The 24,594-nt window shown below is 33.3% G+C and overlaps 3 protein-coding genes across 3 annotated transcripts in view; all 3 read left to right on the top strand.

Moving 5' to 3' along the window:
• Positions 1-24,594, top strand: part of LOC130662306 (caspase-7-like) — an 89,992-nt gene that overhangs the window by 16,823 nt on the left and 48,575 nt on the right. The window lies entirely within an intron of this gene.
• Positions 315-15,839, top strand: LOC130662304 (parafibromin-like). Its single transcript, XM_057461132.1, has 21 exons — positions 315-544; positions 8,489-8,582; positions 8,938-8,976; positions 9,104-9,134; positions 9,225-9,290; positions 9,368-9,426; positions 10,136-10,165; positions 10,449-10,516; positions 10,884-11,010; positions 11,490-11,612; positions 11,693-11,797; positions 12,299-12,371; positions 12,817-12,881; positions 12,965-13,028; positions 13,109-13,141; positions 13,546-13,633; positions 13,818-13,976; positions 14,110-14,210; positions 14,561-14,637; positions 14,971-15,035; positions 15,313-15,839. The coding sequence occupies exons 1-21, from the start codon at positions 414-416 to the stop codon at positions 15,347-15,349; spliced, it is 1,635 nt and encodes a 544-aa protein (XP_057317115.1). The 5' UTR covers positions 315-413; the 3' UTR covers positions 15,350-15,839.
• Positions 19,854-22,885, top strand: LOC130662313 (uncharacterized). Its single transcript, XM_057461145.1, has 3 exons — positions 19,854-20,743; positions 20,962-21,022; positions 22,186-22,885. The coding sequence occupies exons 2-3, from the start codon at positions 20,974-20,976 to the stop codon at positions 22,560-22,562; spliced, it is 426 nt and encodes a 141-aa protein (XP_057317128.1). The 5' UTR covers positions 19,854-20,743; positions 20,962-20,973; the 3' UTR covers positions 22,563-22,885.

The following is a 24,594-nucleotide window of genomic DNA, read 5'->3' as shown; positions in this document are numbered from 1 at the left end:
TAAATTATCATGTGATGGTAGTATGATAGAATGTTGACATATTTCATTTTAATGTTAATTTTTTTTGATTATTTGGATTCAATTAAATAGAAATTTCATTCATTAATCCTGTAAATATATGTTATTAATTTATCCACCAATAAAATCCATGTGTCATTTTGTTTACCGGGGTTTTCCCAATGAGCATAATTTCTGCAGAACAGAATTGACGAGGACACGGAAGAATAAAGAAGAATAACACAATGGCAAGACTCTTGTATGGGAAATTTTCTAATATAATTGAGGGGGGGTCAAAACTACATATAACTTTTCTTTTAATAGATTAAAATAAGAACTCATGCTCGCTTTTGTTTTTGATCACGTGTTAAAATTGTTGTGTTCTCCATCGTGGATATCAAAATATTAAAACTAAAATGGCGGATCCGTTGACACTGCTCAGACAGTTTAACACAAGTAAAAAGAATATTGTGGAAAGAGAAGACCAAATTTTGTTTGATACCATATCTTTTTTAAAAACTGCAAAGACAAATTATGTGATTGGAAGGTAAAAATTTCTTATTATTAAAATTTCTAAGGGTATATAGCTAGCTACCTAGCTATTATTACCTGGTAACTTTTAAAACAAACCTTCAGCAATTTATATATTATAGACAATCGACTTGCAAAGTTAAAGAGTTTGCAGGTTTTTTTGCACAAACGCAAGCATTTCCGTAGATAAAATATAATCACCAGACCAGAGAAAACAACAACTTAGCCAAAATCACCCATTCGCGGCCACTTTGCCCTAAACCGACACTCAAATCTGGTCATTATAGTATAATCTGCAATAGAGGGAGTTAAACATTCTCATATGCCAACTGATAACACTCCCAAATTGCTTCACATTCATTTCCAGTCCCCTAAACTATACTAGCTCAGTTTGTGACCCACCCAGGGCCCATTTTTATCGCAAGAACAACCATGTGGTTGTTTTGTCACGATTAACAATGTCAAAGCAAACAGTGACAACAGGTTGTTTATTACAATATTTATTATTGAACTTGAAACTTTACATTGTTTAAAGCATTAAGATCCGCCATATTTTTTTTAACATGGAAATTTCCTGGGTCTATTTTTTCCAACCCTCCAGTCTGGATAAGGAACTTTTAACGAGGTGGTTAAAGGACAGCACCAAGTATGTAATTTACACAGAGTTGATTGAATTTTACCTATTCACCACGTTTTATGAGAGTGCCAAGAATTTTCGAAAAAATATTTTGTCAGCCATTTTTAATGTGCGCAGTCAGCAACACGCTTCGAACTAACATTTCTTGACAAATTACGTGATCAAATTGATGAACTTTGTTTTTTTTGAAGCTAAATGGTTCTTTCAAACAAGGAATTAACATAACTTTGTAATAAATAAATGAAGTTCTACAGTACTGGAAAAAGGTTATTTAACATCGCGCTTCGCATATCGCGACGGTATTCTCGATCCGCGATACTTTCAAATTGTATCGAGAGGGCTTTGCGATCATCCGTGTCGATATCATTCTTGAAGCCTTATGCGTAACAATCTAGGGTATACAGCTAGCGTTAACCCTTCTTTTTTAGATCACATTTTATAAATTAAAGAACTAAGAACGGCGATTGAAAAGCTTCGTTAGATCGCATTTTAAAAATTTAAGAACGAAGAAAGGCGATAGAAATGTTTTTTTAGATTGAATTTTAAAAGTTTTTATAAACGAAATGCAGCGATAGAAATGTTTTTTAGATCGCATTTTAAAAGTTTATAAACGAAAAGCAGGGATTGAAATGTTTTTTTAGATCGAATTTAAAAGTTTATAATCGAAAAGCGGTGATAGAAATGTTTTTTAGATCGAATTTTAAAAGTTTAAGAACGAAAAACGGCGATAGAAATGCTTTTTTAGATTGAAGTTAAAAAGTTTATAAATGAAATGCGGCGATAGAAATGCTTTTTTAGATTGAAGTTAAAAAAGTTTATAAGCGAAAAGCGGCGATAGAAATGTTTTTTTAAATCGAATTTTAAAAGTTTAAGAACGAAAAGCAGCATTAAAAAAAACATGTTGAAAAAGTAATGTGCTAGAATTACTTTAATAAATACGAAAGTTAAAAATTTTCTTATAATATACACCTACAGTACAGTCTGAATGTAATCTACCGCGGACGCGAAACTCGCATGAATAGTTACATAGAACAATAACATTGTGATAGCTTTTGTTTTTTTAAGAAAATAATTGCCTCGCCGATAAAAATGACCCCACGCGATCGAATGTTTAATCACAATAGGTTGCAAGATCAATTTAAAAAGGAAAGAACAAAGAAAACTTTTTTTTATCGCGATGAAAAAAATAAATATTTACTTTTTAGTGCAATAAGAAAAAACACTTGCAAAAAAACTTTTTTATTGTTTATAATTATAAATATCTAAACTTTTAAGCACAGTAAAAAGAGTGTTAATATTATTCCCGAATATTATAGTTGATATTTTGTGATTGTTAACACATTTAAACAAAAACATGCATGCCTTAAATTCAACAAAATTTTTTCGAATATATATATATATATATATATTATTGTTAACACACGCACCTATAGATAATAATACAAACACGCAAAATACATGTGATAACAATAGACACAAAGTTTTTTATGTAAACATGACATCGTTAGGCGACATCGTGAAACATTACATTCAGGCGGTACTGTAGCTATTCTACCCTATCAAAGTCCTGCTTTTTTTACCTACATAAAAGTACACACACACGCTGGAAAGTGGTCTTTAGACAACTTTCACCGTGATGCGTGTTGTTTATAATCTCCGGACCTGTTACGCAAATAGACAGACAAAATAATATAGGCAGTAAGTTGTGGAAGAGTCCATTCCGAACTTTATTTTCAGTTAGAAGCATCTTTTGATGTTAAAATTAGAATATACGCCTTAAAATGTTTATATTTTTATTTTTTTGAGTTCCACAAGTGAAAACAAAGCAATTAAAAAGGCTTGTGAGAGAATATTAATTTCAGTCTAAAGTATATGGGCATGGCATGTGGACATGAAAAGCTCTTCTTTGAGCTTAAACTTTCTTTTTTTGATGCAGACTTTGTAATTCGCGTCGGTACTCAGCTGATGTATTTTCAGAATATAGACTATCCCAGCAATTTGCCGATAACCTGCACACAGAAAGTCCATACTGCAATCACACATTAAAAAAAAGGTGCTAAAAATATAACAACAAAGAAAAAAAGAAATTGTTTCTCCTAGCGCGTGATTGCCTTGTATAGAAATGCATAAATACTTACCCATTAAACTTGAAGCAAAATAATCCATTGACACAAATTGTAAGCTTGCATTACATAAAAAAACCACCTGTGGTTAAATTAAATCATCATGGAAAACGCTAAAAATTATTTAAATGCTGCTTTTTCTGTGCCAAACTTTAATATTATTTAAATACTAGTCAATATCCCAGTGGAAAAATCCACTGAGGCAAGATAAAATTAAAAAAATGTGATTTGAATTTTGATGATGTCAGCAACCCAGCCACAAAAAATAGCACCTCAGTTTTTTTAGGAATATTTGAGTAGATGTGCAATGATTTGCACATGTAAATCAAGTAACGTGTGCAATGTAAAACGCACATGCAAAGGATGTCATGGGTATGATATGTGCTCCAAGGTTAATCTTTGTTGCGGTAGAAAATGGGTGACGTTTTAAATTGTAAACCCCAAACACGATGATCGAGCGTCTACATATCCGTAATAGTATGTATGACTATATTATCATTTTAAAAATTTGTTTATTTTTCAGCTCATCCAAGCAAATAGGCAAAAGTGTACTTTGTTTTTAAATAAAAATCTTTATCCACATGGCTTAAAGGGGCTACGGAACGGCTGTTGGTTTTCAACTTTAGTGACACAAAAGTTGAGCTGATGGCGGCGAAAAACAAACTGGCTATTTTTTCCGGCATGTATATGTAATTTACAGACTTGAACATATAGATATATCCAGAGATTTTATCTTCTCCAGCCTTGTTTTCATCCAGAATGAGTCTTGCTGAAATATTTGTTTATAATGTACTTTTCGAAAAAAAAATATTGAACCAGCGAGCGAAGTGTGCTGGTCTGTCCATTGCGCAAAACGCATTTGCCGGATTTTTAATATGTGCTTGGGATATGAGTCCTGTGCAAGAAGTGTTATGTTGTACGGTAGTGATTCTTGGGCAGAGAAGCTGGAAGATCTTGACCGTTTAGAAAGGAATGATATGAGAATGGTTAGGTGGATGTGTAACACCAGTCTCAGAGACAGAAAGAGTTCAGATGAGCTAAGACGCAGGCTAAGTATCCGTAGAATTAAGGATGTTATCCAGATAGACAATTGAATTGGCTGGGGCACTTGGAAAGAATGGAGGAGGATAATTGGGTAAGAAAGTGTAGAGACTTATAGTTCCTGAGGCAAAGCCCAGAGGCAGACAGAGAAAGACTTTTGCAGGAGGTTTTAAGGACAGACTTGATACAGAGGAAGTTGAGTTTAGATCTAACACAGTCTAGATCAGATTGGAAGAGGGTCATTAATATACCCCGTCCAAACCATGCTAGCATGTAAACGGATGTGAAGCCGAGAATGATGATATACGAATGGTAAGCATTTTAACTGGTTCTGAAAAAGACTGGCACCTTGTTTTCACATTGCCTCTATTGTGTAGAGCTTAAACTGCTGATCAAGAAAATATATATGATCATGTGCTTTTGATGAGCGGTCAATGAGATATAAGGGTTTTAAAATTAAAATTTAAAGTTTTTTAGAAATATGTATACGTGTTGCCTTCATCGTATAGATCTTGAAACCCTGATCAAGAAAATGTAGAGAATCATGTACTTTTGACAAAAGGTTGCAGAGATTTTATGGTTTAAAGGTTTTTTGATGACGTCATAAACCCGTCCAATCCGAAACTGATTTTAGGACCCAGTTTGGGAAACTTGCCCAAATTAGTCATAGACGGTTCCTAGTTGCCCATGCTGTAAAATATCATTGAAGTCATCACCTCGTTTCCAAGTTATTTGGCCTCAAAATTTTAAGTGCACTGTAATGGTTTCACTTATGTTACTATACTTTCCCTTGATGCTAATATTATTTTAACGTTAAAATTTGGTAAATTACAGAACAATTTTATGGGCGATGTTTTACAGATTTTATCAAATAAAATAGTGAAGAATATAATCCAATTTGCAAAAGTCACAGACATACAGACAGACAGACAGACAGAAGCTCCGTATTATTATAAGAGACTAGTACTAGTAAAATACTAGTCGGTTGCCCATGGATAAATCCACTTGTTTACCGGTCCTTTATTTACATTTGTCTGGATACTGTGGTTATCATTTTGACTTTGCCTTCTTGTCAAAACAACATTTTTTTCTACTGATATTTATATATATTTTGCAGACCCGGCTAAAAAGTAAAATTATTTAATAATTTATCATCTGAAAAAATTACTTATAAACAAATTGTCTAGACATCTATTTGTATATTTTCCTGCATCTTGAGCTTTTGGATGGTTCACCATTCTTGAGAATGTGCAGAGATTGAGAATATAATCAATAATGGAGAGCATTCTTGTGTTTTTTCGTAGCCCCTTAAAAATCTAAAACATATTCAAAATGTTGTAGTGTGAACCAAGCTTACATGTGATGTAGTTAAGATGGAGTCAATATCTTATATATTAATTCCCTTGCGTGACTAAAACTGTGAGTCCACGACACGGAAATCACGGGTCACTTTCTTATGACGTGGCTGTACGCTAAAATTTAACTAAAAAGATTAGGGTTGTACTTCATAGAAATCGCACATAAGCTGTAAATATATAACCCGCTGCTAATAACGATATAAATATATATACCCTTATGCCAAAAAACTCTATGTTAGCATATATATATAGGTATCGCTACATATGAAACGGTATTAGATATTCACAAAGCATACGGACTGTTAAATGAAGTTCCCAGCATAAAACGGAAGTTGTGTTTACGAAAAAGATGGCTGTTCTTTTTGAGTATTCTCTACTCTTTCATTCAAAATAAATCTTTAAAAAGACATTTGAAGAAGAGCATGGTTTTATAAATTAATCATAGCAAGGTTCTGTAAGGTTTTTTCATGTTTTATTTTCAGTTTTGATTATATTATTGTTGCCAGACATGTTTTATAGCTAGCATCATAAAAAGCCAACCACCACCAACAACTAGCTAGCTAGCTAGGAATATATATATTTATATATATATGTAGCCATGTTCTTTATACCTAAGTCTCCAGTTTATATTTAAGTGACTAGCTATTAGCTGCTGTAGCTAGCTAATGCTAGCTTTAAACTAAAGATTCCCAGTATATATATTCCCACAAAACCCATCAAACGTTATTAACCCTGAAGATTTTAAACATTTTCCTGGTTTTTTTTGGTTTGCGAAGTTCTTTTCCTCCAAATATTCTGAAAATAAAGTTCGGAAATTACTTATTTTTAAAATGTAAATTTAATTTGTTTCATATTGTGGTTTTGACATTTTCATGTAAGAATTTGTGGGCAAAAACCTTAATCAGCATGCTAAAAGAACTGACTTTTCTTAATTTAGAATTACTAAACACAACCATTTTCTTACATTTAGTGTAAACTTTTGTGCGTATGGCTTATATTTAATACACCAAAAGAGCTACTTTGTTGATTTCAATTTTATACTCTTTGTAAGCTATTTTTTTCTTCTTTTTGACATTTTGAATTAACTTATTGTTGTAGAAGGCATATAATATACATGCATATAAAAAAATGGAATTTTGCAAATTTCTGTTTTACCACTCAATTTTTACATTTTATAAGTTATTTGGAACAGAATGGTATAAAATAGACCAAAATACCTGATCTTAGTTGTTTTTAATTTACAGGCTGTGTCTGTGAAACTTTAAGGGGAACATTTGGTGGAAGACAATGGCATGACATATACTGATAGAACTGATTTTTGTTGTGTTAGATGTTATATCTGAACCTTTTTGACATTTTTTGTTAATTTTGCGAGGAAGGACCATATATATATACACAGAAGAAGAATTCAATTTTACACCTTGCAAGCTTCGTTTTTCTATATTTTGTATAAATTCTTACTGGGGAGGACTCGGTGCAATATATCGAAATGACTGATCCTTCTCGATTTAAATTTGATGTGTTCTAAATTGTATATAGTTTTGGAAATTTTGTGTAAGATTTAATGGGTAAGGGCTAGATGCAATATGTCAAAAAAACGTTTTTTGTTGAATCAGAAGCACTCCCTACCATTCTTTTTTTTACAGTTTGTGAAGCTTTTGTGAGGAAAGAGTGTATGCAATATTATCGAAATAACTGATTTTTGTTGCAAACTGTCTTTCTTAGGCATTTTGGATTAAAATATTGTTTTAGAGGGCATATGCAGTAGATATATGTACCGAAATAATTGAATTTTGCAAACTTTGATTTTGTCGTTACCTCTCATTTTTTACATTTTGATTAAACTTTTGTGGGAGACCGTCGGTATGCGAAGGACCAAAATAAGAGATTTTAGTATTATTTAGAATTTGTATTTTGTGTTGCAAAATTGGTGCAAAAATTGACATAAAATGAACTTATATACAGATTGATTGCTGTTGTTTAACATGACTCATTATGACTTATATATATATTTTATGAAAATTTGTGACAGAATACTATGTGAGATTTGAAATTTTGTTTACTTTATTGATGGGAAAACAGCATGCAAATTGCTAAAAGGACTTTATTAATTTTAGATTTAAACACCGTTATTTTGTTGGCATTTTGTCTAAAGTTTGGTGAGGAAGGACTGTATGCAATATATCAAATAATGTTTTATTGCATTATAATTTGTCCTTGCAAATCCCTTTTTTTACACCTTAGATAAAAAATTCTGTCAGAGGCACAATTTATTGTTTATTTTTCACATTGTGTGTCAACCTTTGGCAGGGTTTGCAATAAACTAACTGATTTTAACATATACAATGAGAGAGATTTGTGTTTGACATTGATCAGCTTTTTTGTATATATGTGGCGTTTTGAGTGATTTAAATTTTATGGGTGAGATGTATGTTGAAATGCTTTTGGAAACTTCTTTCCGAATAATTTTCGCATTTGTCAGATGGTCAGAGCAAGTAATTTTAGTAGATTTAAATTTAAATGTCACATAAATACTGCAGTTGTTAAAAACCTTTAATTTTTTTGGTCATTTATATAATAATGCAGATGTAAGATGCGCACTGCTGTATTGTTTGTTTTTTGAGGGACATATATCTGCTACATAAATTAAATGGAATACAGTGGATTCTTCCACGGGAAACAGCTAGTCTTCTATTAAAAAGTCTTTATTTTAGGACCTCAATTTGTGATTGCACTGTTTTCTGTTTTGCTTGTGCTGTAGTTCATTGTGCTATATATTATTATTTTTGTTGTTTATTCAGAACCACCCCGAAAGAATATTATGCACTTGAAGCTCTTCTTTTCTTACTCAAAAATGTTCATTTATCACATCCAATTTACGTACAAAGAGCTGGCGTAAGTATAGTAATATTTATTTACGTTTACAGTTAAGTTAATACTGAATTAACTGAATTTGCTTTATTTCACCTCACTTTTCTAAAAATATGAATACATTGGACAGTAAAGTGTTGGGTTGAATTGGGTAGTTTGTCCATCAAAAACAGGTCATATTGACCTTTTGGGTTTACTCAAAGATTATATCTTGGTATTTTAATGGTTGGGATGTATCAGATACTTATTTCATTCTTGTTATGTGCCTACAAACAATTGCTTACTTACCTAGTTAATTTACATTATACAGTTATGATAAAGGTTACTGATATAATTAATGTTGTAAAGTATGCCTCACACTGTGTGTCTTGTATTTCAGGCAGCCAATGTCCCAGTTGTACGTTTTCCCGACAGGAAGGTAACTTACAGTATTTTTAAAATGAATTATTTGTTAAACCTATGTACGTCAACATCAATCAGCAAAAAAAATCAAAAATGTGCTCACCTAATATTCATAGGCTAATAAATTTGCCTTTTTTCCTTAGGATTTACTAGGTTATCTAAATGGAGAAAAAGGTACAACAGTAAACATATTAAGTGTTCCCTTCTTTCTTCCGATGAGGTTTTTATGGCTTTTTATGCAGTTTTTTTTTATTACCTTTTCAGAAACATCAGCAAACATCGACAAAAGCGCCCCATTGGAGTTGCCACTTTCCAGAACTGCATCGATTGGTACATATTTTATATAAATTTTAATCTTTTGTTTTAACTGGAATCTGGACATGTGTTAAACAATATTATATATTTAGGAGTAAAGAGAGCTGGTGATGAAACTTCTACAGAAGGAAGCAAAAAACTAAAATCTGATGTAAGTTCTCACGTTTGTGATTACCTGTAGCATGTATATGTAATAGGTTCTATTGGGAGGAACACACAGAGATCCAAATAAGTCATTTAATTCTTACGATTATGCTTGAATCAAGCATAAAGTCTTGATATCCTCAAATTTTACTTTCCTTGTTTCCAAAGGTGAAAAATTTTGGGCAATATTGTTTTTTTTAACGAAAAAAATTATTTTAACCTTTTTGTTGCCTAACAAAATATAAATCATGATAACAAAATTTTCTTGTTTGAAAAATTTTTAGCTACAGCAATGTTGAAAACATGTAGGCAAAAATTTGATATATTACTTATTATTCGTACTTTTTATAAACAAAAAAGATTACAAAACTTATTTGCGTATTTTGTCAGAAAACTAATAGCTTGTTACCTCTATGAACTTTTATCAACCAAAAGTAAAAGCTGAATGCTGTCGTGAGTTCAAACAACCGACAAATTGATTAACTGAAAAAAACTAAAAAAAAAATTCTTGTAATCATTATTGCCGTAAGTTTCCTTGTAATGGTATTAGCTGTGTGTTCCTAAGAAAAGACTAAAAAGCACTAGATCTTCTATAATATGTACCACACAGTCTATTAAAGTTCACCTTGTATAGACCATTTTTTTATTTATTGTTTTTCTTTTTTGGAATCCTTGTTAATTTTGTAATCATTTACTATCTCTGTTACTATGTTTAGGACTCCTTACAACAAAAGCAAGACTTAAAGGTAATAATGTAAATTGAGTTAAAATTGAGATTTATAACTTACAAACCAAGCAATTTTTAAACTTAACCCATTTTCCTCTTTACAATATGATGCTTCCCTTTTGTTTTTCTTTTATATTTCCTTATGGTAATTGTTCCTTATAAGTAAGTTTTAGCACAATTCAATGGACTCCATTTTTCATGTTGGTTAAATTTGGGTGATTTCATTTGCTTTAGAAGGTTGTTGACTTTGAAATGCATTTAAGTTGTTAGAAGTTTATACTATAGATGTGAATTTCTGTTAGGAATGGTTGTCAATGAAACTGCAAAAGAAACCAGAAGGTGCTATCACGACAGAAAATCTTTTGAAGGAGTAAGTGCTCTCTAAACTTTCTGTTTTCTGTCTGTGTATGAATTGCTAATACAGTACCGGTTCAATGGCTAAACATGCTTATGCATTATCGTTGTCCAAAGTGAAATCTTGTTCACTCTGTGGATTACCACTACCAAATTTTAAGTTGTGTTGACACAAGTTGATCAAAATTTTTTGGGAACATGTACGCATTACCACGTTAAATGTTACAATTTGCAAAGCAGGTAGCTCATTGTGACATATATACTGGTATATTTCGATAATTGAATTTGAATTTCAAGATACCTCGCTAAAACTGTACTCAATTTTTGTCATGGTCTTAATTATTTCTAATTCGCTATAAAGTAAATATTGTTGTTGTTTTTAGTCAAAAAAGTGGTCTGAATGATGTCATGTCTACTGATCGTATCGCAGAAATTAAACGAAAAATTATGACAAGAAAGCGAGCGACAATCAAAGGAGACGAAGACTACAATCCAGAAGTTCCACAAGTTGTATGTTGTTTCTTTTGTTCTTCCTACTGTCACACTTGTTTGTTTGTTTTTTGTTTTTTTGCAATAACAGCACAAGCTAACCAACTTGTTGCTTCTCACAAACCTAAAAATCTCCAGTAATGTCTGTGTACTTTACCAAGTTAAATGTTTGCAATTAATTTTTCTCGTGGTTTAACTAAGACTAATTTTTGCGAATGCGTAGTATGTGATTATATTTTAATTTTCACTAAATAAAGGCTATAAAAGAATGGTCAACAAAATTGTATAAAAACAAAGAAATAGTTGTATACATACGACTATATTGAAAAGCCCATAAGAAAGACATGTATAGTTAATTAAATTTATTTCTATAAATTTCGCAGAAAGTGGATGTTTTAGGGATGGCGCCTTTTTAAGGATTTTATTAACAAAAAATAGCAAAAAGCCGCAAAATTTGCAAATAATTAATCCTATCTAGCCTCTAATTTGTGTGTGTTTAGCCTGAACAGACACAAGTTGTATCCAATTTCATGGTTGATATTGACAACGACATGACAAAAGATATACTTAGCAGAGAGCGACAATTACGTACACGAACCAGTGTTCTTCAAAGCAATGGAAAGGTAAAAGCTGGTCACTATTACCTTAATTTCTTTTGCCATGGTCAGTATACTTCGCAATAAAACCTAACCTTCTGTTTCAGCAATTTCTGAAAAATATTCTTGCTATTCTTACATCGATAAAAGCACAGGAAGATGGTAAGGCTGCCCCGCAAGAACAAGCTCCTGAGGTTGCACCGGTAGTAAAGGTAACTAATTCTGTGTTTACTATACAGTGGGACATACTACAGGATAGCCACTACTCCTCCCAACTTCTAGTAATGGAATCTACTTCTGGAAAGTTTAACATTAAAATAAACATTGAAAAATATTTTTTTTCTGTTTTTTTCTGGTTTTTTTTTGTTTTTTTTTGTTTCAGTCAAGACCAACTCTTTACGTACATCTTTTGCCATTAATTTTTTTTGTTTTTGTCAGCCAGATCACTTCTTGGAAAAGGTTTAAAACTCCGGGAATACCTCTAAAGAATTTCTCACGCTCACTTGTTAAAATAAGTGACCACTCTACTATAACTGTAGTGGTTTAGTACGACCTTTATCTGGAATGTAAACATATGCTCGAGATGAACGGGAATGAAAATGCGAAAGATTGCAGTACAAGCTCTTTCAATTGTTGAAAAAAGCATCTTCGATATAGCCCAGAGTATAGCCATTTCTAATGTTTTCTTAATGCTTTAATGTTGATTTGTTTAGGATTTAGTCAAAAAGCCGGCTACTGTAAATAGATATGATCGTTATGATCAAGAAAGATTTGACAGTCAAAAGGGTAAGCAAACCCTAATGTGAGAGTGTATGTTGTTTTTAAAAAAAATGAATGAGAATGCTTATCATGTTTGACTAGACTATTTTTCTCTTTAAGTTTTCTTCTGCGTTGTTTAGTTAAATGATACGAACTGAAGGGACCAAAATCATTTTGCTAACAATGCTTAGATATAGCAAGTTTAAGAGAAAAATCGAATTTAAAAAATACATCATTTCTTTCTAAAGTTTAAAAATGCTTTTCACTATATTTTGACATACTTTGAGAAAACCAGCTTCTCCCTAAAACTTAAATATTCCTAAGGCCTGCATCTCCCTAAAAGTATGTGCTAGCTTTCGAGGTTACATTTAATCACTCCAATAGGTAATTTTTTATAGTTTATTAAGAAAAATGTTTGTTTTTTTCTTAAATTTGAGAAATTTGAGATTGACACGTTTGCCATTTTTTGTAGATACGGAAGGGTTTAAAATTGACACAATGGCGACATTTCATGGTCTCAGTTTGCAGAGTGTAAAGGTACGCACGAGATTCTTTCATTAATGGTAATATTTGAAAGTTAAAAAAACTATATACTAAGTTTTTATATATTTTAAATATAGGAAGGTAAAAGCCAACGTACGCAGCCAACACCGCTTCCTCGTTCTGCACCTAAATCTCGATCAGGTGAATATAAATTGCTTCATTTTGTTTGTTTGTTTGTTTGCTGCAAACAATGTGTTCTAAATTCACATTTGTACTTTTAGGTTCTCAAAGCCCTGGGAAGCCACAAAAAAGAGGTGAGGTTGTTTGTTATCGCACGCCTTCACCGCAATACCGAATTTACATAACCTTTACCAGAACACTTTCACCATAAATCACTGTATGGTGTTTTTCTGTATTGATATTCTCTATTATAATTGAGAAATAATTGATGTTTAACCAAGTAAGACTGACTAATAAAAAGGAACAAAATGTAACAACCAAAGAGTGTGATCTTTAAACTTTAAAAGAGCTCAATGCACATGTACAGCCTTTCGAATTCACGTCAGCGAAAAAAAATTAATTCCGATAGGTTAGTTAAATTGTTCCGAACTAAAAAATTCTTATCCCATCTACTCACGGTTGTAAACTCAACGTCCATTATTGTTTATTAAGTATATTTTTTTCTCTTTATTGAATTTTGTCAATTTAATTTTCATAGAATCGAAAACACCGATTGTCATCGTACCGTCCGCGGCTACTTCTCTCATATCTCTTTTAAACTCAAAAGATTTGTTGCAAGATTACAAGTAAGGTTTCTGTTCTGTACGAGCAATGAACAAATGAAAGTCGGATGTCGGATGTCGGGGGAGAAACGTTTTTAATTTTATATTATAATATTTTATTCTAGCATATCTGGGCTTTTCCTTCTTCTTTTCATCTTTTTATACGTATTGCAAACTAGATCACATCAAATATTTCTCTTCATTTTAGATTCGTCAGTGTCGAAGAGAAGAAGAGACTGGGCACTATAAAAGAGAACGAGGTTTTGGTTCAGCGTAAAAAGGATATTTTGCTTAACGGTCAAATGCAAACGGTGACGGTTCCATTCCGTGTTGTCGATCAACCGTTAAAACTACAAACTAATGAATGGTTAGTGTCTATGTTCAGGATCTCTTGTGGAATTTGAGTTAAGAGGAGACATTAATGAAATAGTAAATAAAATAAACAGTAAATAGAAGTATTTAACCTTACACTCTACAAGCTCTTTTGTATTGCACTTTAGGAATCGTGTCGCTGCAGTTTTTGTGCAAGGACCAACTTGGCAGTTCAAAGGCTGGCCGTATTTATTACCAGATGGTTCACCGACGGATATATTCACAAAAAGTAAGCAAGACGTGCTGTCTTGATTATTTAAACTGAAACCCTAGTTCATTAGTATTGCTCCTGTGTATATACGTCTCAAAATTTTTAAGCAGTTAGGGTTAAAACAAGAAAAGGATTTATTTGTTGGCAATTTTATTTTCTCGCGTTGCGCTAGTACCCAGTTAGTTAACGCATGAAAGTTTTAGCGAAGTGCTACACATTTTACTCTCTCAGTAAAATTAAACGTTTCTAGAAACTTTATTGTAAAAGCATTAAGATTATTCGAAGTATCATAATCATTAACTTGATAGTTTAAATTTTTGTTTCGACTGTTGCCCTTGGAATCATTAAATTGTCCTTGAAATTTATAGTAAAAGCGTTTCACGTAAAATACGAAGATATGAAGACAGACCCTAACGTCCAAAAGTGGGATGTACAAATACTCACAGTAAGCTGTTGTATAATTGATTATTTTACTTGATATTTTCTTTATCTTGTTTGGACTGTATTACAAGCTGTGCTAAACTAGTTAAAAATTTAGGTTCGGTCCCACTATTATTTAATCCAAGTCATGTAGAGGCAAGTCTAGATTAGCTGGAATAATGGTAACCCAAGTTGTGTTATTACTCGGCTGTATACATTTTCCTCGCTGTTTTTTTAATCATTTGATAATTTGTTATTTAATACCGAACGCAAAAACAGGATGATTTGTTACTAAATGCAAAGAGGAAGTAAAATGCTGGTTAGCACATCACACTATTGTTCTCTTCTGTGTCCTTAGTTTAACCGAAACAGACGACACATGGATAGAGCTACCATGTTGAAATTCTGGGAATCTCTCGAAAAGTGAGTATATCTTTGACAAAAAGATCTTGGTATTTTTGTGTTAAAAAAGATTTTTTTTTAGTTTGTTTTTTGAAAACTCTGTTTCAAATGTAACCAACAATCTGGCAATTGGAACTTTTGCGTTAAAAAAATTTAATTCATTTCTTTTTAAAAACTTTAAACAATCTGGCAATTGGAGATCTCAAAAAAAGGTACCTTATGGTACCTTAAAAGAACTGGGGAAACTCGTTTGCAATTTTCCCCATGGACAGTGTAGCTACATGCCTTTTTTCTTTAGATTTTTAACGAAAAACAAGCCGAACTTAAGGTTTTGAAAAATTGCCCCGTTCTTTGTTTGTTGTGTCACGTGCTTCTTCCGATGACGTCAGAGTTGGAGAAGCCGATGAAGTCAATGTTACCTTGGCTTGTGTGTTTGATAACATTTGCAAGACTGGAATATTTGATTTTCATCTTGAAAAACAACGCCTGAACAAATTTTTATCACCGTTTTGATGTAGATACGAAAAGGACCTGGTGACGAATTCTTAATCACGACACGAACTGAAATATTCACGCGTTCCACAACTGTTATTTCGCTAATTTTTATAGACTTGATTGAACATTCGTAGTAGCTGGATAGCTTCAAATAATATTTTAAGTTTGAACTAGTCACAACCGTTTAAAAAGGGGCTCATGAATTTTAGCGTGTGAGTCACTACAATTTTGCTGTATTACATTGACTCTGTGTTATACAGGGATATAATGAGAGAACTTAGAGTTGTTCAGTAATGCATCGAAAATAATCCATGCTAAATTTTTTATGAATGCAAATTATTTTCTTTCCGACTCTTTGCCGAACGTGGGAAACAAATCAACATGTTTGTCGTCTCTCCTGATAACTAGCTAGTTTGGTTAAAACTGACTAAAACTGGATGCTGGTTGTTACTTCCTCTTTTTGTTTTAATTGCGCCCCATGAAGAAAGAAAAGAAAAGAACCTCTTTTTCGACACTGTTTTATTTGTAAGACAATAGTAAATACTTGCGATCTAAATAGCTACAAAAGTTTCTCTTTTTTGACAGCTATCTTCGTATAGCCAACATTAAGTTTATTAGCCGGACTGAAAAATAGGTAGCTAGTTCTTGAAGAAATTATTAACCAAGTTTAGTTTTTGAATCTCGTGTCTTCATGATAATATACACTCTTATGTCAGTACTGAAGATTCTTCCTTCAAATTACTGCGAAGTTTAAAAATTAAAAAAGCTGAGTCTGTGCAGTTCCACGATTTTCATAGCAAATAAATACGCTCTGTTAGGGTTTTCAAGTGATAACCAATTCGCTAGTGCCCAGATTTTCGTGGCATGAATGTCCGTAATACACTATATAGAGGATAAGCTAAAATCAGCAAGAAAAGGCGGTAAAAAATTCTACGCCGGTATAAAATTTAGTTACGTGTGTAATGAATTTTTGACTAACAAGGTATATTTATTATGGGGACGGAAAGGATGCAGGGAGCGGCCCTGTATTAGTTTTTCGCTTACACCTCTGGGTGAGAGTGTTTAAAATACAATGAGAGTTCCGCGGCGGTAACAACAAATTTGATTAGGGCGCCGTATCGATCAATATTCGCTGTATCCGTCTATACGGATTTTTTGATGGTTATTTTTTTATTTTTTTCAAGAAATTTATTTATCTGTTGCCTTAATGTGAGTGTTAAAACAACTTCAATTTTTTGTTTGATTTTGATTTTGCTTATGAGATTTGGAAGGCGCTGCAATGAAAGAAAAATAGATGAATTACGTAAACAAAAATGGAAATTTCCTGATCCCTTTTAATTATGTGATTTTTTTAAGTCAGTAGTTCATCTATAATAGACTCATGAAAATAAAAATGTCGGATTTTTAGATTTCTGCGATATCTACGTTAATTAGCACGTATGCGTAACAGGAACTTTAACGGTTTGCTCTTCATCCCCTTCCACTTCAACGGTGTTAACTTACGCATCGCATCGCTTTACCTGGTTTCCCAACACAACGCCGATGCACAGTCCATGGGTGATTTCAATTGGTCTGAAAACACTTATTTATGCGCGGTCAATACACCATTTCTGTCTAATACAAAATTACATGATGAATGCAGTGATAAATTTTGGTCAATGTAGCACGTCATATCATCTAAGTCTAACAAAAAATCTTCCCTGGCATTTGTTAGCATCTCCAGTTTATTAGGTATAAAGCGTAACATTGAACGAATTAACAGCAAATTTTTTCTCTTGCGAATGGCTCTAAGAAAGCTTTTAAAAAGCTAACTTTTGTCTATAAAGTTATTTCCATAGCAAATACATCCAAAAATAAAGCTTCTATTACATTATGATGAAACCGAGATCATCATCGGCAATATAATTCTATTTGATATTTCTTAGACAGCATGTCCTGGAAACGAAGTTGCCAATTACCTTATCAGTACATAACAATGCCAACTCAAAAAGATAAAAAATATCTCATTGTTAGTTCTAAATGCACAAAAATAAGAGCGGGTATCGGCCGCGAAAATTAGTGCCAAAACAAAATATCGGTATAAATGATTGATAAAAAAGTCTAAATTGGTCGCATTTTGCCGTCTTGCAGATAAGGTAGATTTTTGTCAATTCCGGGAGGTGATTGTGATTTGGTCAGTGAGTGGTGTGACTTTTATAGAACCAAACTGTTCTGAAATTGTACGTTTTGATACAAGATTTTGTTTTTGGTGTTTTACCAGGTTGTGATATTAACAACACCGTTATTAATACTCGTTTTTGGTGATTATTTTTAAGATAATATCCGGTTTTCTACTTAATTTAATAGGGATAGGGATATGTTTAAGGGGGTAACAAACATCTCTACTAGCATAGTTGCAACTGAGTGCCGTCCTGGATGGCATCCTGTGGGATACCACGGATGGTTGCTGGGCAACTATAATGACTATTACGAAGATTATCGTACATGACACAACCATTTTCATGTATCCTACAGGAAAAGTGTGAGCCAACGTCTCACCATTAATTTAACCTTTTTCCAAAACAGTAGTACATGTTCTGAAAAACAACATGTGGGGGAGAAATTCATTCTTACACCACCGTTAAAAATGAAAGCCATTTTAATCTCACTGCGACATCTTGCTTAGCAGCAAACCTTGCGCCCTGACGCGAGTTCAACTAAGATGCCGTCCCCTATTTTGTGTGTTCAATATCTGCGTGCAGCTTTATTTCAAGTCCTCTGCAGAGTACTTTGCTGTAAGGAAAACCCGTAGAATTTCTCACGGACCAATGATTTCCCCTTATACTAATCAAAATTGCAGCTGTTAATACATTATATCGTCACCCACGCTAATAAACCCCTGAAAATACTTTCGGTCCCCATGCTTATTTTGTATCTCTATATTAATAGCCGTAAACGTCTGTTTGTCTGTCACGCAAAATGGTAACCGCAGTAGAGAAATGCGGTAAAAAAAGGACGGACGAACCCGTGGATCTATTAAACCACGATTGTTTTAAATTTAAGATGGCTGATGTAACATGCGTTGCTTGTTTTTACTTTGAAGAAAACTTCTATCTCTATAATAATAGCCGTCGTCTGTCTGTCTCTGCGCGGACCCCCGCTGAGTTAGAAAATCATGTTGCGGAAACACGAATATCAAATGCGATATATTTTTATCCACTTTGTTGCGACGGGTAAATATAAAGGACGGGCGAACCCGTGGATTTTTCCACGGGCAACGACTAGTTATTAATATTGTTTATAATTAATATGAATATTATATATGACTAGTCATTAACCCTTGGAACAATCCACTGACGTAATTATTTCGCGCATCTGTTAATTAAATTACTCTGCGGTAGTCATGGTCCCTGGAAATATACACGGAAGCAGTGTAATCTATACTTTTTTATTTTTTATAGTATAGTTTATCGGAAGTAGTGTTCATATATTTAACAAAAATTTTTGCATTTTTACGGCCTGAGTTTGATGTAAAAAAGAGGCTCCTCCCCGCAAATAGCTTTTAAAAAACTAAGTTTAACATTTTCTTACACTTTTTGTTCAGTTTAAAAAACAGTTTTCAGCAAAAAAAAATAATCACATCCAGGTTTATTGTTGTCATTAAAAATATAAATGGTTGAAGATGAAACAAAATTTACAAAACTAGTCGTTAGCCCGTGGAAAAATCCACGGGTTCGCCCGTCCTTTTTATACCGCATTGCGTGCGTCTCGCTACTGCATAGCTAAGCTACCATTTTGCGTGACAGACAGACGGACGGACGGACGGACAGACGTATAGGGGTATTATAATATAGATAAATTTCACATTCATGTTTAGAACAAACAAATTCTTTCTAAAATTTATTGTTCTCCCTCTATTATTAAAAACTTGTTTCTGGTAATTTCCTTGAAATGGCGCGAATAATTAAAACTTTTTCAATGAAATAGACAACGCAAAGTAATTGTCCGCAACTTTGACCGTAGTTATTTATAACAAAGAAACTGCATCGAAGGAACAAAAAATTACGCAAAAGACAATTTAAAATAGAATTTTAAATTGCGTAGCAAAAAGATCAAAGAGCTGTGCGCAATTTCGTGCGTGGTTAACACAAGTCGCTTTTGACGCACGAAAAGACAGACGACGGTTATTATAGAGACTAGTCTTTGCCTGTGAAAAATCTACGGGTTCGCCTATCCTTTATATTTACTCGTCGCAACAAAGTGGATAAAAATATATCGCATTTGATATTCGTGTTTCCGTTAGCACGATTTTCTAACTCAGCGGGGGGTCCGCGCAGAGACAGACAAAATACAGCTATCTTAAAGAGACTAGTCGTTTACCCGTGGAAACATCCACGGGGTCGCCCGTCCTTTATACATCAAATTTCTTGTTTCCGTTACGGGACACGGCTTTCGCGGACACACAGACAGACAGACGACGGCTATTATTAAAGAGATTTGTACTAAGAAGTTGTTAACCTAATTCTTACAACACAACACCACCATGCTCTTCGGATGCCATCTTTAAATTATTCTAAAATCGCTTTGCTTTCTAGATTGTTTTTCTGCTTTTTTGATTGGTTTAACACTTAACGATCGCTGACCGCTTTACGAAAAGTGGAAACCATTTCTACTTTTTGTCAGACGATATTTCCGCTGCAGCACCAACATTTTTCTTTCTCTGCGCATGTGCCTTCACCAAATATTTGACCATCGTCGTAAAATTCGTCTAGTGGAGACTCGCTTTTAGCCTGTATACATATTTAGTGCATCCTTGACATAAAGCTGTGTTTTGCAAAACTTTTTAACAAAATAGATCAAAAGGGGTGTTATCGCGTGAAGTCAATATAACATAAAAGTAATTGCTTGTTGTAAACATATAATTTTCATATAAACACTCTCCGAATATATTTTAAAAACCGCCGTCTGGTGTTACTCAATTTTGATTTAAAAAATGCCTACCTCAATTAAAAACAGGAATTAATGGAGTTAGAAACAATAGATTTCGAACGTAAGAACTGAGAGCTGTTAGAATAGAAAAGCCTTTTCAAGGTTAATAATTAGACCACTTAAAGGCTTTTGGGGATTATTAGAAAGAGCATGAAATAAAGCGAAGCGGTGATGACTAAGTTAAAAAAATGAAGAACACATCGCATGCAAGGAAACAAGGTTATATATAGAGGAGAAAGAACAAACAAATTACATTCGGTCAAAAGGTGAGGATTTTTGTTGATGTTCGTGTCTAAATTTCTGGAATTTGATCTCACAATTGACTGACTTCGAGAGCCTATATAAGTTGCACCAGTTCGATGAAAATCACAAAGAACTTTAGTCTATATATTCATGAAGTCTTCGCTCTGGATTATATATTTCTAATAATTATTAGACCATATCCTGTATAATTTGTACACAAGAACATTTTATTACGTCATAGTCGAAGCTTCAGATGGAGTTGAGTCTCGCGTTTCATGTTATTCTTTGCATTTCATCCTTAGGTATGAGAACGGATGTTAAAATATTTATTTTGTTTTCGTTCTTTGTATACTTTATTATTTCTGTTACATTTTATTCTTACAAAAACTTCGCACCTATTTTGTCTTTTGTCTTGGAAAAGAAGTATCGATTTCAACTTTTGTACAACGCTATAAAATCCTGAAACCGCTTCCCGCGTTAAGCTAAAAGGTAACTTTAAGTGCTCGCATCACTGATTTTCTACCAATCTCGTTCCTAGGGCTCTTTAACGCCTATACTGACGGAATACGTAGTAAAAAAACCCTGGGAAAATGATTGATGATATGCATTTTATTTTACCCCTGGTTTGCTATTGTAATTTTTGTGTAACACTTGCATTAGATAGAAAGAAAATCTATAACATTTGTGATATAACATCTCTTGTTTCGCTTTTGTTGTATAATATGTGTTTTCAGTACAGCCGTAACGTTGACTGCTGTGCAAGCGACCGTTGTAGAACAAAAATAGGTTGATTGAAATGAAGCATTATGCAGAAAAGCGGTCTATAAGAAAGAGGTCCCTCGAAAATGGCAAGAAGTTTTAATAATGAATTTTGAAGAACGATCTTAATTCCTACGGAATCTTACCAGTCAAGAATTGCGTTGCAGCAAGATAACATTAGACAATATCTTCCATTTTCGGATTTTTTGTAATTCTTTTGTGTTTAAGTCAATATTTACATAAGAAAATCTTCATAAGGTCTTAAGACTATGAGAGAAATACTAGCCAATGGGGTTATTCAAAGCTTTCTTGTACATAAACTTGTATCATTTTACTCGAAGCCGCGTGTTTGTTAGCGTGAATACTAAATAGTTAACCGACTGGTGGTCTTGTGGTAAAGCTTTTACCCCCAGTGGTGAAGGTGTCCCCCACCGCACCCCCAACCCTTCGGCTGAGTCTTGCCAGAGACCAAAAAAGAGTAAATCGATTCATTTTGCTTAACATCAAGCATAAAATAGGATTGATATCTTAGGCGGTTGTCTAGTTGAGCGGAAGTTGTGCTCGCTCGCCTTCTGTAGCTTAAATTAATGCTTAAAATACACTAGCACCCCCTTCGCAGGACCCTTATTGACAACAGTACATTAAGAACTGAAGAGGCTATTTTGGGTAAATAATAGTAATATAAATAAGACTTCTTTTATTTTAGCTGGCTTAATATCAGCGAGATGGGTGAAATATGTACAATGTGGTACATCTCCCAACAGCCGCTGCAAAACTACCATTTCCACCGACCAAACAAAGGTTATTCCAAGCAAAACAGCTTTCAAGAAAATGATTTGGATTCCGAAATGGAAAAAAGTCGAGACAACCATTAAACCAACAACCACCACCCCCCTAAAGTTAACCCCTTTGGTTAACAACAACGGGAACCAGGATTCTGTCAAGAGTCTTTTATTGCTGATGGTGCAAAAAAACCATAATGGCGTCGTGTTTCACATTGTTGGCGTGTCGCTGTTTGCATTTGGGTTATTAACCGCCATTTTTGTTTCGTTTTTTAATGCGTGGTTTTTACGGTCAAAATAATAGCACAACGGTTATTATTGACACTTCGTGATAAAAACCTTCTTTTTTATTTTAAATTGACTTATTTGATGCAATTTTACGCACACGGTTTAAACTTATTCTGAGTCATTTCAAGAGACCATCCTTGTCCCCAAGGTTTGTTGCCTATGCCAAAACCGTTAGCGCTTACAAAAAGGCGAAAAAAACCTGGGGACGAGGTTGTGCGAGACACAACGTTTTATATTTGACAGATGTATAAATGCTATTAGGGTTATTTATTTTATCGGATAAACTTTTAAGAAAAAAAGTTAAAGAACTGTTGTAAATTTTGTTTAATAAGAACATCAACGTATAAATTATAAGAACGTCTTATTTTTTTCCTAAAAATATTTTTTATCCATCCCCACCCTACCCCACCCCTACTTACAGTACCGTATTTAAAAAACAAGACGGTAGAAATGACCAAATTCGCAGACTAAGTATTTTAGCCATTTTTTTTTTGCTCTTTCTAGTTTTATTAAAAAAGAGAATTTGTTAAAGTTGCCCTTTAATTTAATTTATCCGCCACTTGAAAAGAACATAACCACGTGTAGTGTTAACAGAAAACAACGACGCATGCATGCGTGTTTTCATTGATGTCGTAACTCAGGGCAATTCTTGACAGTTCGACTAACATGTTGTTAGCTGGCAGCGAGTATCTCTGTAAACCGGCGAGAAAATTATCCATTATGGCCAGCTAATTATGTTTCTATAAAACAAATTTATTGCTGTTTCCTTTCAAAATCAAAGATAATACATTTTATCAAAGAACGGCGCCACATCAACATAATCTTAAAATATATTTCCATTTTCGGATTTATAAAATTGTTTTTCTTCGTGATAATAACTTTAATGTTGTTGTGATATTGGTAAAGATGAATTAAGGGCATGGGAAGGTCATATTTTCTTGGAGAGATGACAACGGTTTCTTTGGCAGTAAATGTTGTATTTATCACGTTTTAATCAACGTCTCCGCTATTATTGCTACACGCTTTTTTATATAAGCAAATTTATTTTTTATTTTGCCTTTTAGTTGCTCAGGTTAAAATTTCGAGTTCACACTCAGTTGCTAATCATGATAGTCAACTTTTGCAAACAAAACAAACTTTTCTCGAGTTCTTTTCGTGCGGTGGCCCATATTGACACTATTGTTGAGCAGCAAAAATAGATCACTACTGCGCGGTAAAAACAATTCTACTGCGCAGTAGTCATAGTTCTATTGCGCAGTAGTCACAGATCTACAGTTAATATCGTCAACATCCCTGAAATGAAGGAACACGACGAAAGCCAAACTAAAAGTAGCGAAAGAGCAATTAAATTAAAATATGATGTATTAGAAACGGAAGCACATACCAAACATAGTAAGACTTTAACTACTGCGCATTGAGCTAACTATTCTATTGTTCTTTGATGCTTACTGCGCAGTAGTCACAATTTTACTGTGACTAAATGTGACTACTGCGCAGTAGAAATCTAATTCTGCTCAACATTCAATGGCAGATATGGGCTTCCATATTTTCGTTAGAGTGCATTCATATCTCAGCTGGAATAAAAATCAAAAATTTAACACAATTAATTATCACCATATTTTGATTATAATTTGCGAGTCCCTCTAAGATCTCTCTTAAAAAATCTCCCGATAATTGGGACAAATTAAGATAACTTGACATATACATCTCTTTTTAGTTACCCACTTTAAACCAACTCCCCCTTTTTAACTGGTGTGAAATAATTGAAACAATGTAGATTGCTCATATATCTAATATATCTATGGTTATTTCCTTTTTAAACATTTAGCTCCATTCTCGTTCCCAGACCTTTTTAAGATTAAAACCTTTTAATCTCAAAAAGCTCTGGGAACGAGAATGATTTAGCTCTACTAATCAATAAGAAGAGTTAAGGAGGGCGCAAATGCATCAAACATTTCATCAAACTGCGTCGGACTCGCGAGTTTGATAACCCGTTTGACCCATTTAAGATGAGCCAAAAATATTAAAATATGAAAAAGAAGGGG

Source organism: Hydractinia symbiolongicarpus, chromosome 10, assembly GCF_029227915.1.
Source record: "Hydractinia symbiolongicarpus strain clone_291-10 chromosome 10, HSymV2.1, whole genome shotgun sequence".
Lineage (NCBI taxonomy): Eukaryota > Metazoa > Cnidaria > Hydrozoa > Anthoathecata > Hydractiniidae > Hydractinia > Hydractinia symbiolongicarpus.
Note: the sequence above shows the minus strand (reverse complement) of the source record. Positions and strands in the feature narration are given on the sequence as shown.

Coding starts and splice junctions, on each gene's coding strand:
- LOC130662313 (XM_057461145.1), top strand. CDS start 20,974: ATGGAGTTGAGTCTCGCGTTTCATGTTATTCTTTGCATTTCATCCTTA. Junction 21,023..22,185: donor TCTTTGCATTTCATCCTTAG/GTATGAGAACGG, acceptor CTTTTATTTTAG/CTGGCTTAATATCAGCGAGA.
- LOC130662304 (XM_057461132.1), top strand. CDS start 414: ATGGCGGATCCGTTGACACTGCTCAGACAGTTTAACACAAGTAAAAAG. Junction 8,977..9,103: donor TACGTTTTCCCGACAGGAAG/GTAACTTACAGT, acceptor TTTTTTCCTTAG/GATTTACTAGGTTATCTAAA. Junction 11,011..11,489: donor ATCCAGAAGTTCCACAAGTT/GTATGTTGTTTC, acceptor GTGTGTGTTTAG/CCTGAACAGACACAAGTTGT.